The sequence below is a fragment of the Pelophylax lessonae genome (assembly GCF_965119305.1).
Source record: "Pelophylax lessonae genome assembly, chromosome: 12".
In the NCBI taxonomy this organism is placed as follows: domain Eukaryota; kingdom Metazoa; phylum Chordata; class Amphibia; order Anura; family Ranidae; genus Pelophylax; species Pelophylax lessonae.
The window spans coordinates 99,534,298-99,548,474 of record NC_138779.1 but is presented as its reverse complement, the minus strand read 5'-3'; the positions used below and the strand labels follow the sequence as shown (position 1 = coordinate 99,548,474).

General features: G+C 43.1%; 1 protein-coding gene across 4 annotated transcripts in view; it reads right to left on the bottom strand.

The window, feature by feature from the left end:
* Positions 1–562: 562 nt before the first annotated feature.
* Positions 563–14,177, bottom strand: part of LOC309568640 (serine/threonine-protein kinase BRSK2-like) — a 496,199-nt gene continuing 482,584 nt past the window's right edge. For 3 of the 4 annotated variants that reach the window (XM_082274362.1, XM_082274364.1, XM_082274363.1), the window contains 2 exons: positions 7,047–7,136; positions 563–1,193 (listed from right to left, as the gene is read on the bottom strand). In XM_082274362.1, coding sequence (XP_082130488.1) covers positions 970–1,193; positions 7,047–7,136 — 314 coding nt within the window. In that variant the 3' untranslated portion in view covers positions 563–969. The remainder of the gene's footprint in view (positions 1,194–7,046; positions 7,137–14,177) is intronic. The other variant, XM_082274365.1, reaches the window with a different exon arrangement.

The window sequence follows — 14,177 nt, the reverse complement described above, 5'->3', positions numbered from 1 at the left end:
CTCATGGACTGCTTTCTACGGTGACACACGCAGCTTGCACATATAGTGTGATTTGCACTAGGAGCCCTTTGATATGAAGATTCAAGGAGCTTGAATGTGATAGAAAAAGACTCTTCTAACACACATTTCATATATACCTGTATATATATATATATATATATATATATGTGTGTGCATTAGCTAGCATAGCTACAAATCACTTTGTTTTCGACTTGATCTAAAAACCTGAATGTAAAATATTGCCATTGCATACAGTACATGTCTATGTTGCAGCCTCACAAAAGGATGGAACTATCTGAGCCATGTGACGTGAGCACACCATGCTCAAACGTATGCAGTGTGAGCATGTTCAAATCAGTCAGATCTTTCGTCTTCAGCTGCCCAGGAAAAACAAAAAACAAAACCATAAAAAAAGAATAATCGTGAAATTAAATAGCCCCACTCCCAAATGGTTTCCAAATAAATAAATAAATATATTTAAAAAAAAAAATAAACATATTAATGAAGAATTTCAGTTTCTTCATAGATTTTGTATCCTTCTGTTTTATTTTCTTGATTTCCATTTGCTGTTTCCCGATTTTTTTTTTCTTATTTTTGATTTTTTGGAAATATTTACATCTTCACAGTAATGCCAACAAGTAGCTCCTGTGTCTTGCTCTCTTGCTCTTTTGCGGTGTATGTGCTCATTGCTCTGTATGTTCGTGCAGTTGTACATGTTGGTGTATCAATGACCAATTTGTCGAAACTTGGGTATGCGTAACAGTCTATATTCTTGCACACGTGAAAGTGTGTGTGTATGTGTGTACACCTGGGATAGGATATATGTCTGTGTACCTATATGTAAGCGTATCCATAGAAGTTTTCTCTCAGACATCAGGGCGCTGCCTTCTCTTGCATCGTTTTGTTCATATTTGTAGTGTTCAATCAGATCTGTGCCAGTATGTCCTGACACCAAGTGTTCCCCAAAGGTCATGGCTGTGTTTGTGTTCCATTGGAAGCCAAAAGTTTCTTGTCTTTGGAGGATCCCCGCCGATGGTGCTCTGCCATGTCAGGCTCTGAGCGCCGTGAGTTCTGGCAGCTTCGGGTTGGAGTGCCTGGCGGTCGGCTTTGATGTCCATTCTTCTCATCTGGTGGCGAGAAGAGAAGGTGATCCAGGGAACACTCCATCTGGGTTCTTGCTGTTATATTTGCTCCTAAATGAAATCATTAGTTGCACTTATCGCTTGTAGAAGGAACTTACAGCCTAACAGTCAAACAAAGAGCTGAATGCAGGTTGACAACAAAAATAATGGCAAATTATTATTTTTTAAAGCAGACATATAGTCTAAACCTATGTCTAACATACTGTGCCCTCAACAGATAGTAACTGAAGTTATGAAATACAGTTTGTGAAGTATACTATGCTCCAGCATTGGCAAGTTGGCCTCTGCTAAAATGGCATTGGAGATGGATGTACAGAACTAACCATGTAACAACTCTGCCTTAGCATTGGCCTTCTCTTCAGCAAGATCATGTGACTGATGCTGTTGCACTGGCTCTTAAGAAAGCTTGGAAAATCATTTTTTTCAGTAATGGTAAGTAGTTCAAAATTTAGTTTACTGTTTATTGTTATAATGCTATAAGAGTACAGTAGGACAGACATGTTTATACCATGGGTCAGCTTTATGGGTCTGTCCAGTAAAAACTGATACTTCAGGTTTGGGTGGATGTCAGAAAGTTAAACTTCCCATTAGCTTCTAACTCTAGGGAGATTTCAGCAACTGTATTTTCAGATCCACCACCTGTCTTGCACATTAGAGAGTCTCACTATTTTGCATTGCTATATAATTTACATTCCACAGAAAAAAAATCAAAAGTCCCCATAGCATTTCAGTTTTACAAAAACATTTATTTCTGTAGCCAAGCTGTGGAAACATTTACATATTCCTAACAAGCAATAACTGAGCTTTAAAACAAGCCCTCACTCATACCTGTAGCTGCAGGCACTGTAGAATAATAAATCCTCAAATTTCAAAAATACAGTAGATACTCTTATTGGGTTGTAGCGAGTTTCTCTTCCAGCAGTGACTTAGCAGCCTTCCAGAATTCTAAGGCAAGCCATACATTACACATTTTTGTCATTCAACCAGTGGGTTGAATGAAAAAAAAAAGTTCCCATTCCCCAATCCACACATTTTAGGTGGATAGGACAGGTCCGTACATAAAGGGGTATTAACAGCCCTTCTGTATGGGGCCCAGGCCAGCAAGGGGGCCCAGGCAGCAGGGTGAATCGGATGTGGACAGGAAGGGTGATCGGTGCAGCAGGGGGGGCAATTATTGGAGCTCTGTATGGCTCCCTCTGTAGCAGCTGAAAGCTGGCTTCATCTCCTTCCCCCTCCCGTTGGCTTTCAGCTGCTACGGAGAGAGCTATACAAAGGATCGGTTCAAGTAATTGCCCTACCCCTGCAACATCGATCATCCTCGCTGTGTACCATACATTTCCCTCTGCTTCCCAGGCCCCCCCTGTGTGCCCCCTTTACCCCAACAGTGCTGCTGTCTTCCCTCATCTCCTTTCTGCCTGCAGTTACAAGCACACTGAAGGATCCTTCAAAATTAAGACCGGGGGAAGGGTTTAGTAAATATATTATATTTATTAGCTCCTTCCTCTACAGAATGAACACAATAAGTGATTGGTAACGATCATTCACTGTGTTCATTCATAACTGAGGAATTGGCTGTATGGGGCCCTGTGGTTTTCAACAGCAGTCCTGGATAGGGGAATCACTCATGATATACTATTGCATTCTCACAGTGGGAAGCCTTTCACTGATTGTTTAGAAAAAACACAACAGGGTAGTTGTACAGAAGTCGATCGATTGATTAAAAAATTAATTCAGCCCCTGCTGAACCAGTCAAAATTAAATCCATGTATGGTTGGCTTAATATACACGTACTTCTTTAGAATTATTTAGAATGCCTGCTTTTAATGTAAACACAGAGCATCTTGGAAAGATGTCAAGTTACTCCTGGGAGAGAGAACAGAGGGAAATAACCCTGATAAGAATTCTACTACAACCAGACCAGACTTTTTTTGTTATGAATTTGGGGATAACCTTCTTGACATTTCCTGCAGCTATGCGTTTTCACAAGAGAATCTAAAGTCAGCAACATGATGACGTCAATAGACTATGCCTACCTACATATTGCGTCCCTCTAGAGTTTTTCATAGACGTTTGAGAAAGTCCAGAGGGACACAAAATGCCAGCTAGGTGTGGTCTATTGAAATCATCACGATGGGCGGGCCTGCGGCGATAGTGAAAATTTCTCAGCCTGGTAACTAGTGCGGACTCAGGATTCTCTTGTGAAAACGCATGTATATGGTTATCTAAATGTGAGTGGAATCTTTTAGATGTATTTAACTAAACAAACGGTGAGCACTATGGAGTCTTCTTTTGTTCCCTTATAACTGTACAAGTTTCTAAGTGGCATTAGAAGGCAGACCCAATACAAGCATGAGACCTGGGGAACCTGTATTTTAATGCTGTATCTGACCTTCTATTTAACACTGAGCTCCACCAAAATATTTTGTGTGTTTTACAAATAATGCATTGGAATTAAAACACTGCTGATTCCGTGTTTCTATGTGTTTCATAATTGATATATTGGGCCATTTTTTGAACTTGGTATTTATATGCATTGTATGTGTACAGGGGACGATTTATGTTGTGTTCTCTGGATATATACTTTTATACAAATACATGTTTTTTTTGTGACTGATTATATTGTTTAGCACAGGTACTGGTTTTATGAGTACATCATATTGGTTTGATTTAGGCACCTAGAGGAGCACTGCACTATTTTGTCATTGATTTTCTATATGACGTTTATTTGGATTTGTGGCCAACATGAAAAAGGGTTTCAACATGCATACAGTGTCCATTTTACTGTTTTGCATATTTGCACCATCAAGATTTTTCATGTTCTGAATAAACTTAGTAAATACATAGGAAGGTATTTTATATTTACTTGTTTTAATTTTTTTTTTTTTACATTTCTTCAGTTGCTTCCTGATTTCTGGCCTAGGCCAAAATGATGTCATACATTTCAGGAGTCTTCCTGCACATTTTTTTTTTCCTTTCATCTAGAGGAGGGAAGGAGGGGTTTTCTCATCTAAGCACACCCTCCTGCCCGCATGTCTGAGCTAAGAGCAGATGGTGTTTTTTCAAAGTGATTTCTTAACAAAATAAGGCATGGAGACACGGATGGGCAAGTTTTGAAAATTAATTAAATAGTGTTTTCAGTTTGTGGCGCTCAGATAGAATTAAGTTCAAATATAACTAAAGGCAAAATGTTTTTTTTTTTTTACTTCTGGATAAAGTGGAGAGTGATTAGAAAACCTGACTGTTTGTTTTTTTTGCTGCCTGTGTCCCCGTTAAGAAGATTCACCTTCACTATTTATCCTGTTTACTATTATCATTGACAGTGAAAGTAAAAGAAAATCCCAAATTTTGGGTTGTCCCCAGAAAAGTAATAGAGGGGAAATCTTCTAATGGGGGAATTCCCTTAACTTTTGGGGATTTCCTCTCATTTCCTATTTGGCTATGGGACACAGGGCCGTCTTTACCAAGGGGCAAACCGGGGCAACTGCCCAGGGCCCAATCTTGATTGAGGGGCCCAAAGCAGGCCAGGTCCACTATCACGCTATTTTCTGTCACTTGTAGCACAGAAGCACAAGTGACAGGGCGCTACTCAGTGGCGTCGGCAGGGGGGTGCTGACAGGGGCTATAGCCCAGAGTTAGCCCCGACTCTGTTCCTCTCCCTCCCTTCTCCGATGGCCGCCCCGTCCTCTGCTCTGTGTATACAGTATAGGTGACGGCTCTGGAGTTGTAGCTGTGTCCTATCCATGCTCCGCCCACACTGCTCCGTCCACTCCAGCATGTCTGCAGCCCGATCTCATACCCTGAGCTTCACACACATTCCCCCTCCCCCTTCTGTCTGCTCCGTCTGTGAGGGAAAGGTGGGTGGTAAGATTAAAAAGAACCAGCCAAGCCGACAGCCTGGAACTGCTTAATGAATGGGACAGTGAGCCCCCAGGATTATTCCAAGTGAGTGATCACTTTCACTGACCATACCTTGCTCTCCCCTCTCTCCAGTTGCCCCCTCTGTCCCTCTGATCCCCCCCTCTCTGTCCCTCTGATCCCCCCCCCTCTCTGTCCCTCTGATCCCCCCCCTCTCTGTCCCTCTGATCCCCCCCCTCTCTGTCCCTCTGATCCCCCCCCTCTGTCCCTCTGATCCCCCCCTCTCTGTCCCTCTGATCCCCCCCCTCTCTGTCCCTCTGATCCCCCCCTCTCTGTCCCTCTGATCCCCCCCTCTCTGTCCCTCTGATCCCCCCCTCTCTGTCCCTCTGATCCCCCCCTCTCTATCCCTCTGGTCCCCCCCTCTCTGTCCCTCTGGTCCCCCCCTCTCTGTCCCTCTGATCCCCCCCTCTCTGTCCCTCTGATCCCCCCTCTCTGTCCCTCTGATCCCCCCCCCTCTCTGTCCCTCTGATCCCCCCCTCTCTGTCCCTCTGATCCCCCCTCTCTGTCCCTCTGATCCCCCCCCCTCTCTGTCCCTCTGATCCCCCCCCTCTCTGTCCCTCTGATCCCCCCCCTCTCTGTCCCTCTGATCCCCCCCCCTCTCTATCCCTCTGCCCCCCCCTCTCTGTCCCTCTGGTCCCCCCCCTCTCTGTCCCTCTGATCCCCCCTCTCTGTCCCTCTGATCCCCCCCTCTCTGTCCCTCTGATCCCCCCTCCCTCTCTGTCCCTCTGATCCCCCCTCTCTGTCCCTCTGATCCCCCCCCCTCTCTGTCCCTCTGATCCCCCCCCTCTCTGTCCCTCCGATCCCCCCCCTCTCTGTCCCTCTGATCCCTCCCCCCCTCTCTGTCCCTCCGATCCCCCCCCTCTCTGTCCCTCCGATCCCCCCCCTCTCTGTCCCTCTAATCCCCCCCCCTCTGTCCCTCTGATCCCCCCCTCTCTGTCCCTCCGACCCCCCCCTCTCTGTCCCTCCGACCCCCCCTCTCTGTCCCTCCGATCCCCCCCCTCTCTGTCCCTCCGATCCCTCCCCCCCCCTCTCTGTCCCTCCGATCCCTCCCCCCCCTCTCTGTCCCTCTGACCCCCCCCCCCCTCTGTCCCTCTGATCCCCCCTCCCCTCTCTGTTTTTGCCACTTTCTGTTAATAAACTCCTTCCTTCCCATCATCTCCCCATACATTGATGTACTGTATCACAGAATTACTTTATTAACTTTATCCATTTAGCCCCTGTTCATACTGGTGTGATGCAGGAAACCCTGCGATTCAGTTTTGGTTCTCACATCACACCAGAATTGCACAATGGTTCACACTGAGATCTGCAAATCACTGGGGGTGTCAAAGTAAAGTTAATGACACCCCCAGATTGGTTCAAAGATCACAGTGCGAACTGTGTAATGGTGCAGGAATCGGATCGCATGGGTTTTAACACCCATGCGATACAATTCCAATGAAAACCAAAAATAGGGACCTGCACCATTTTGGTGCGAATGCGATGCGATTTGTATGGCTGGTATGTCCCAAGAACGGAGGTGGGGGGGGGCCCAAGAAAATGTTTGCCCAGGGCCCAATCAGTATTAAAGACGGCCCTGATGGGACAGGAAGTGAAGGGAAATCTCTGCAATGGGACACAGATGGCGGAAAAACATCTTAAACAGGTCATAACCCTTCCTTACTGTATCCAAAATGAAAACAATGTTTTTCCTATAGTTCTACTTTTAGCTTTAAGTCAAACAGGCACATGGAGACTGCTGAAGAAATCACCCTACTCCCTCTAGTGTCTGCTGTTGGTAACTAATTTTGGGATTCACTTATTTTCCCATAAGGCTGTCCTGAACATAAATTGTGAGTCATGCTGTATACTATCTGCTTTAAAGATGTGTCATTATGGTACTTTAATGAAACATTGTATTAATAAATGGAAGTCATTAAAGGAAATTATCGCCTTGCTTTTTTGGTTTATGTGCATCTTTAGAATATAATGAGATAATCATGTACATACCTGCTAGGGCCTGAACTGAAGGCTGGTCATGTGTGCTCAGCAGCTGTGCCTGAATAGTTTCTACAACTCTCTTAAATCTGCGACTGGGACCTGGAGAGACACGAACAGAACAGATAAACAGGCTGTGAAAGCATATAGATGTAAGTATATCTGTCATTATATATAAATACTCAAAATGCATTATTATAAAAGAAGTTACATTGCCATGCCTTTTATTTATGTCAGATATAAATGCTTAAAACTGAAGGCAGCAATAAAGAGAACATTTAAACATGCAAGGTGTCCGTCATACTTTGAATCTAGTCATCTGACCATTGCATTTGGCAATACCTTTCAATATTTCCATCAAATTTGAGAAAAATTGCAATATCTGATTCAAATTGAAAAATGTGACCCAGTCGTTTGAAATATCTCCAATAATTTTTTAGGTGTGAAACATTTCTAAAAAAAAATATTTTTCTATTACTCTTTTTTTGTCTCTTCTGCCTAAGCTGTTTAATCATATCTCACGCATTTTATAGACCCAAAAAGTATTAAACTTAATAGACTCAAATGTCAACTGATCACACTGGCCTGTTTATATCCACTGCCAGCTCGTGTACAGCTTTTATTGTTCTATTTACTTGATATTTTGTCAGATGTGTCCCTAACAACTTTTCCCATTTTTCGATGAATGGAGGTATTTTTGGTTCTTCCAGCATCATAAGTATGTTGTATATCTGGGATATTTTATGTTTAGTTTTTACCTGTGAATTACATAATTACTATATTGGATTCAAATTCTCCTCAGATCTAATTGGTTGCGGTAATGATGCTAAAAAATGTTTTAATTGTAAATACCTCCATTCATCTAATAATATCAACTCATTTTTGTGTTTCATTTCTTGAAATTTTCTCTTTTTTTTATTATATCTTTCAATTGTGCTTTTTTAATCCATTCCCCAAAATGTGCCCCATTTCCTGGTAAAAAAAAATTTCCTCCTAGTGAAATTAGTGGTGAATTATATTCCCATTTTGCTTGTCTATAAATTGTGTCCCAAACCTTATAAAAATTCTAGTCATTTTCCATCAAATGTGTGTTTCCATCAAAAATTCTATATTTTTGTGGTATCCAAATATTTTTGTTTAATTGTGTTCCACTTAGCCCCCATTCACACTAAGGCGACCTGTAAGGCGACCTGGTCGCCTCACAGGTCGCCGCAGGTCACCTCCCATAGGGAAGCTGCGGACCCGTTCTAATAGGAGTGACACAAGTCGCTCCGACTTAGAAAAAGGGTCCGGAGCTTCTTTGGGGCGACCCGGAGGCGACCGCCATAGACTTCAATGTTATGAAGTCCGTGGCGGCCGCTCCGAGGTCGCGGCGCGCTGCTCGCACCGCGATCTCGGAGGTCGCCCCGGGAAGTAGCGTCGCGTGTATGTGAACCAGCGCTGAGTGTTTTTTCCATCCTCACCCAACTTTTATAATTTTTTATATTAGACCATTCTATCATTCGTGTCAATACTATAGCATTGTAATTAGGGATAGACCGATATGTTTTTTTCAGGGCCGATACAGATACCGATATTTTGGTCACAACGTATCGTTTTTGGCCAATATGGGCCGATATTTTGTACATTTAAAGTTTTGAAAAATAAAGAATTTTTGACACAAATCTGGTACTGAACATGTTAATTTTTGTTTAATGCTTAATGGCTGGCTGGCTGGCACCCTGTGGTGGGTGGCTGCCTGGCTGGCACCCGGTGGTGGGTGGCTGGCTGTCTGGCACCCTGTGGTGGGTGGCTGGCTTGCTGGAACCCTGTGGTGGATGGCTGGCTGGCATCCTGTGGTGGGCAGCTGGCTGGCTGGCACCCTGTGGTGGGTGGCTGGCTGGCAGCCTGTAGTGGGTGGCTGGCTGGCTGGTGCCCTGTGGTAGGTGGGTGGCTGACACAGGGGCTGTGCGTGGCTGGCTGGTACAGGGCCTGTGGGAGCGGCTGGCTGGTACAGTGCCTGTGGCTGGCTGGTACAAGGCCTGTGGGTGGCTGGCTGTCTGGCACCCTGTCTGTGGGTGGCTGGCTGTCTGGCACCCTGTGGTGGGTGGCTGGCTGTCTGGCACCCTGTGGTGGGTGGGTGGCTGGCACAGGGGCTGTGGGTGGCTGGCTGGTACAGGGCCTGTGGATGGCTGGCTGGAACAGTGCCTGTGGCTGGCTGGCTGGCTCGCTGGTACAGTGCCTGTGGCTGGCTGGTACAGGGCCTGTTGATGTGGGTGGCTGGCTGGCACTGGGCTGCTGTGGGTGGGTGGACGTATGGCTGTGATACACCCCCGCAAGACTAGTCCCAACTCCAGACGAGGCTGTTCAAGGCGAGGGAGGCGGCCTAAGAAGGCAGAACAACGTCACAAAAATATCAGCAATATCGGCAGGTTCCGGGACCGATACATATATATCAGGGAAAGTGCATATCCGCCCCGATATATCGGCCTTGCCGATAATCGGTCTACCCCTAATTGTAATATCGCTTAATGTCTGGTATTGCTAATCCAACCTGTGCTTTATTTTTATTTAACACAGAAAATTGTAATTTAGGATTCTTCTTTTGCCATATATATCTTTATTATTTGAAAGAATTTTTGAAGCAAGGAAATTGGTAACATCTGAAACTTATACAAAATTTTTGGGAGTATTACCATCTTTATCATATTTATGCATCCCACCCACGATAGGGGCCTTCTTGATATTTTTTTTCTTTCTTTTTTTTATCTCATTTAACAGAGGGACATAATTTACCTGGCATAGATTCCCGAGGGGCGATGTTAATTTTATCCTGAGGTATTTTTATTGTTTTTCCCATGTAAAAGGGAATTCCCTCTGTAATGCTAGCCCTTCTTCTTTATTCAGATTTATGTTCAAGATTACCGATTTTACAGGGTTAATCTCTAAATTTGAAAGTTCTCCATATATTTTCAGTTCCTTTATTAAGTTTGGGAACGTAATTCTTACCCCAATGTTTTTGCCTTCCCTGGCTGGGATAAACCCAGTCTGATCTTTATGGATCCATCTGGGCATTACTTCCTTTAATCTAGTGGCTAATATTTTTGTATATAGCTTTGTATCGATATTTACCAACGCTATTGGTCTATAATTTGAACACAAAGTTCCATCCTTCCCTTCTTTAGGTATAATTGTAATATACAGTATGCCTGCAATGATTCTTTCCTCATCTCCCCTCCCTCTCCTAATTTATTCATATACCTACACATATTTGGTATTAATTGTTCCCCATATTTTTTATAATATTGCACCGCGAACCCATCCGGTCCCGGGCTCTTGTCGCTGTTCGCTTTATAGCTGCTCTGATTTCTTCTTGCGTTAATGGTTCCTCCAACTCCAACAATTTTTCTGGTGCTATTTTGAGTAAGTTCGCTTCTTGTATTTTTTTTTCCTTTTTAACTCTTTATCTTGTGGTTCTTTTTGCCTGACTGAGTATAATGAACTGTAATAACTATGGAAATCTTTAGCAATAAATGCTGTTGTATATACTGTTTCCCCTTTATAGTTTTTCATTTTCTCTTTATAGTTTATTGATTTTTTATTTTTTAGTAATCTTGCTAGGTATTTCCCTAGCTTGTTCCCCTCATTGGTAGCTATCTTTAGCCATTCTATTGAATACCCATCTGGTCTCCTGTTCCATTAGATCTTTTAATTGATCTCTTTTCATTACTAAGGTCTGTTGTATCTCAGGGTCTATTGTTATTTTTTTGTGTATCTGCAACAATTCATATATTTATTTCAAGAGCCTTTAAATATTGTTGGATCTTTCCTTTATTTTTGAACTAATAGATATCAATAGGCCTCTTACATAGGCTTTATGTGCCTCCCAGATTGTGGCTTCTGATACTCTTGGGGACTCATTTAACAGGAAATATAATTTTAAGTCTTCATTTATTCTATCTATTACTTCTTTATCTGTATCAGATCTTCATTTAACCTGAAGGTACATGTCCTGGACTGAGTACCTGTGAATTTAAGCTTCGCTATTACTGGCGGATGGTCTCATATTGGCGTTATTTCTATAGATGTTTTCTCTACAGAATCTAACAATCTATTTTCCACCGTTATATAATCTATTCTTGAGTACATCCTGTGCACAGGGGAGTAGAGTGTATAGTCCCTTACCTAGGGATGTTGGGCCCCCCATGCATCTACCAGTTGACATTGGTATAATTTTTTCTTCACTGCCCTTAATTGAGAGTTCCCAGTGCACTTGACATACTATCCACCCATGGATCCATGCCAAAGTTCAAATCTCCTGCAAGAATAAATTTACCCTTTTGAAGTCCATTAGTTTTTCTAAAATTTCCTTCAAATACCCTTTTGGGTTTTTATTTGGGCTATATACGTTTGCCAGTGTACACTCTATCCCTTGCAAGTTCCCTTTTAAAAAAATAAATAGTCCCCCTGGGTCTACCTTCCTCTCTTCTAGAGTAAACTTTACCCCTTTTTCAAACCCTTTTGCAACACCTTTTGAGCTTTTAGTGGGTAAGTCGCCATAATACCATGTAGGTTAATATTTTGAGTATATTTTAATATAGGTGTCATGTGTCAAATGGATCTCCTGCAGGAATATAATACTCACAGTATACCGTTTAACTTCTCCTAATAGCTGGTGTCATTTTTTTCTGGGGTATTCAACCATTTTACATTAAATGTTAAAAAATGTAATGCTGTCATATTATCTTACCCTCTCCTTCTTCCCTTATTCCCCTCTCTTCTATTGCCATCCAATAGAAAACTCAGATTTTGAGAGATCTTGAGAAAACCAAAAAGAGGAAACTTGTACCAAAGGAGAGGGGGAGACAAGTGACAGGAGGTGTTCTGAGTGCTATGCGCCCTAAGTTCTTCCCCCCCCATCCCCAAATCCCAACTCCCCCCCAATTCTCTCCTTACCTACGCCCCTCCCCTTCTTTTCCCCCGCTGCTCTTATTCTTCTAGGGTACCTACCTTTGGGGAGAGGGTCCAGAGCCAGCCAGATTTCCATCTCTTCTTATATTTATCCTGCCCAATCCTCTCTCCTCCCCCCCTTCCCGGTTTAACAAAGTCCCTACATACTTTTCTTCACTTTTTACTAGTCCAGTCTTTCTATTTATGCTTAAGTTTCAGTTTCTTTTCCTAGAGATAAGTCACCCCTGATCTTCTTCCCCTGTAGTTCCCTCAATCCTGGGGGCTGTCCAACCAGGATATCTATTATAGGGATGTCTAACTTTTTACAGAAGACTGGCAATTACTCTGGAAATCTCAGTTTTGCTGTACATCCATCCTTCCAGCCTACTAGACATGCAGAGAACCCCCAATTGTACCGAATTTCATGAAATTTTATCAGCTTCAAGAGGGGTTTCAGATTTCTCCTTCTCCTTATTGTCTGTTGCGATAGATCTGCAAAAATCTGAATATTTTCACCTTCATATCTTACTGGTGGCTTCCCCTTCATACTACCCCAAATTAGTGTTTTTTCTTCATACTTTTGAAATCTTACAATTAGATCTCTTGGGGTTTCTGCTGATATTCCATTAGGTCTTCTAATCCGGTGTGCATTTTCAATCTTTATCTAATCTGTTTCTTCTCTTACTATTATTGGGTTAAAAATGTTTTCTCATTTTTCCTATTAGATCCTCACCATGTGGCTGGGCCACGGATTCTCAGATTTTTCCAGATTTTTTTGATCTTCCAGTTTGTATGCTAGCTACCTTTGCTCAATTTTTAGTACTTTCATTTCTTCTTTTAACTCCTTTACGACTGCCCGCCGCAGATGTACTGCGGCAGGCAGCCACTCCTGGGCTAATCGCCGTGCATGTACGGCACTCGCTCTCGGGAGTTTAGAGGCGAGCGCGCGCAGCAGCCGGCACGCTCCTGCCCCCGTTTATCAGCCGGAAACAGATGCGTGTGTTAGGCGGCTACGATTGCCGCCTGACACTCTCGATCGTTCCCCACTGAGAGAGAAGGACGGTTAGAAGTTGTAAACACAGCTGACCGTTCTTCTCCCTGGGATGATCACAGAGCCCATGTGATCCTGCTATATAGTATCACATGTCTCTATGGTCATCTCAGAAGCCACGCCTGGCCCACAGTTAGAATCACTGCCCTAGGGTCACATTTAACCTCTTGATCACCTATACTGTTAACCCCTTCCCTGTCAGTGTCATTATTACAGTAACAGTGCATATTTTTAGCACTGATTACTGTAGTAATGTCATTGGTACCCCCAAAAGTGTCAAAAATGTCAATTAGGGGTCCGCCGCAATGTCGCAGTCCTGCAAAAAATCGCAGATCGCCGCAATTACTAGTAAAAGAAAAAAACAAACAATAAAATTACATAAATCTTTCCCATTGTTAGTAGACGTGATAACTTTTGCGCAAACCAATCAAAATATGCTTATTGCGATTTTTTTTTACCAAAAATATGTAGCAGAAAACAAATTGGCTTAAAATGTTAAAACATTTTGATTTTTACATTTTTTTTGGGGAATTTCAAATAGCAGAATGTGAAAAATATTGTCGCTATTTTTTTGTTTATAGCGCAAAAAATAAAAATCGCACAGGTGATCAAATACCACCAAAAGAAAGCTCTATTTATGGGAAAAAAAGGACGTAAATTTAGTTTAGGTACATTGTCACACGACCGCATAATTATCCATTAAAGAAATGCAGTGCCGAATCGCAAAATAGGGCCTGGTCAAGAAGGGGGTAAAATCTTCCGGGGCTGAAGTGATTAATTCATTTATTATTAGTTGTGTTTGGCTGTCCGATCTATTTTCCATATCTTCTACTCTCAAAAGAATATGTCCCAAATCGTTATGTATTGTTGCCATCTCCGAATATCGCTGTTTAATTCTGGGTGTTTTCAGGTGGGCTTTGGATGTAGTTTGCCTGTCTTTGTCTCCTGCCACAGCCGGTCTCCCAGCGCTCCCACCGGGAACCATCTTGCTGGCCGAGTCCTACTCTTGCAGCTTCAGGCATCTGATCAAACTCCCGAGCTCCTCCAGTCACCCTGGGATGTTTCCGGCCACTCTCTGAGCTTTCCGCACCCCAGCCAAGTCCTTGATCTCAGCCGAAGATGATGCCCCACAAGAGCCCTCTGACCCCATCTGACACCACTTA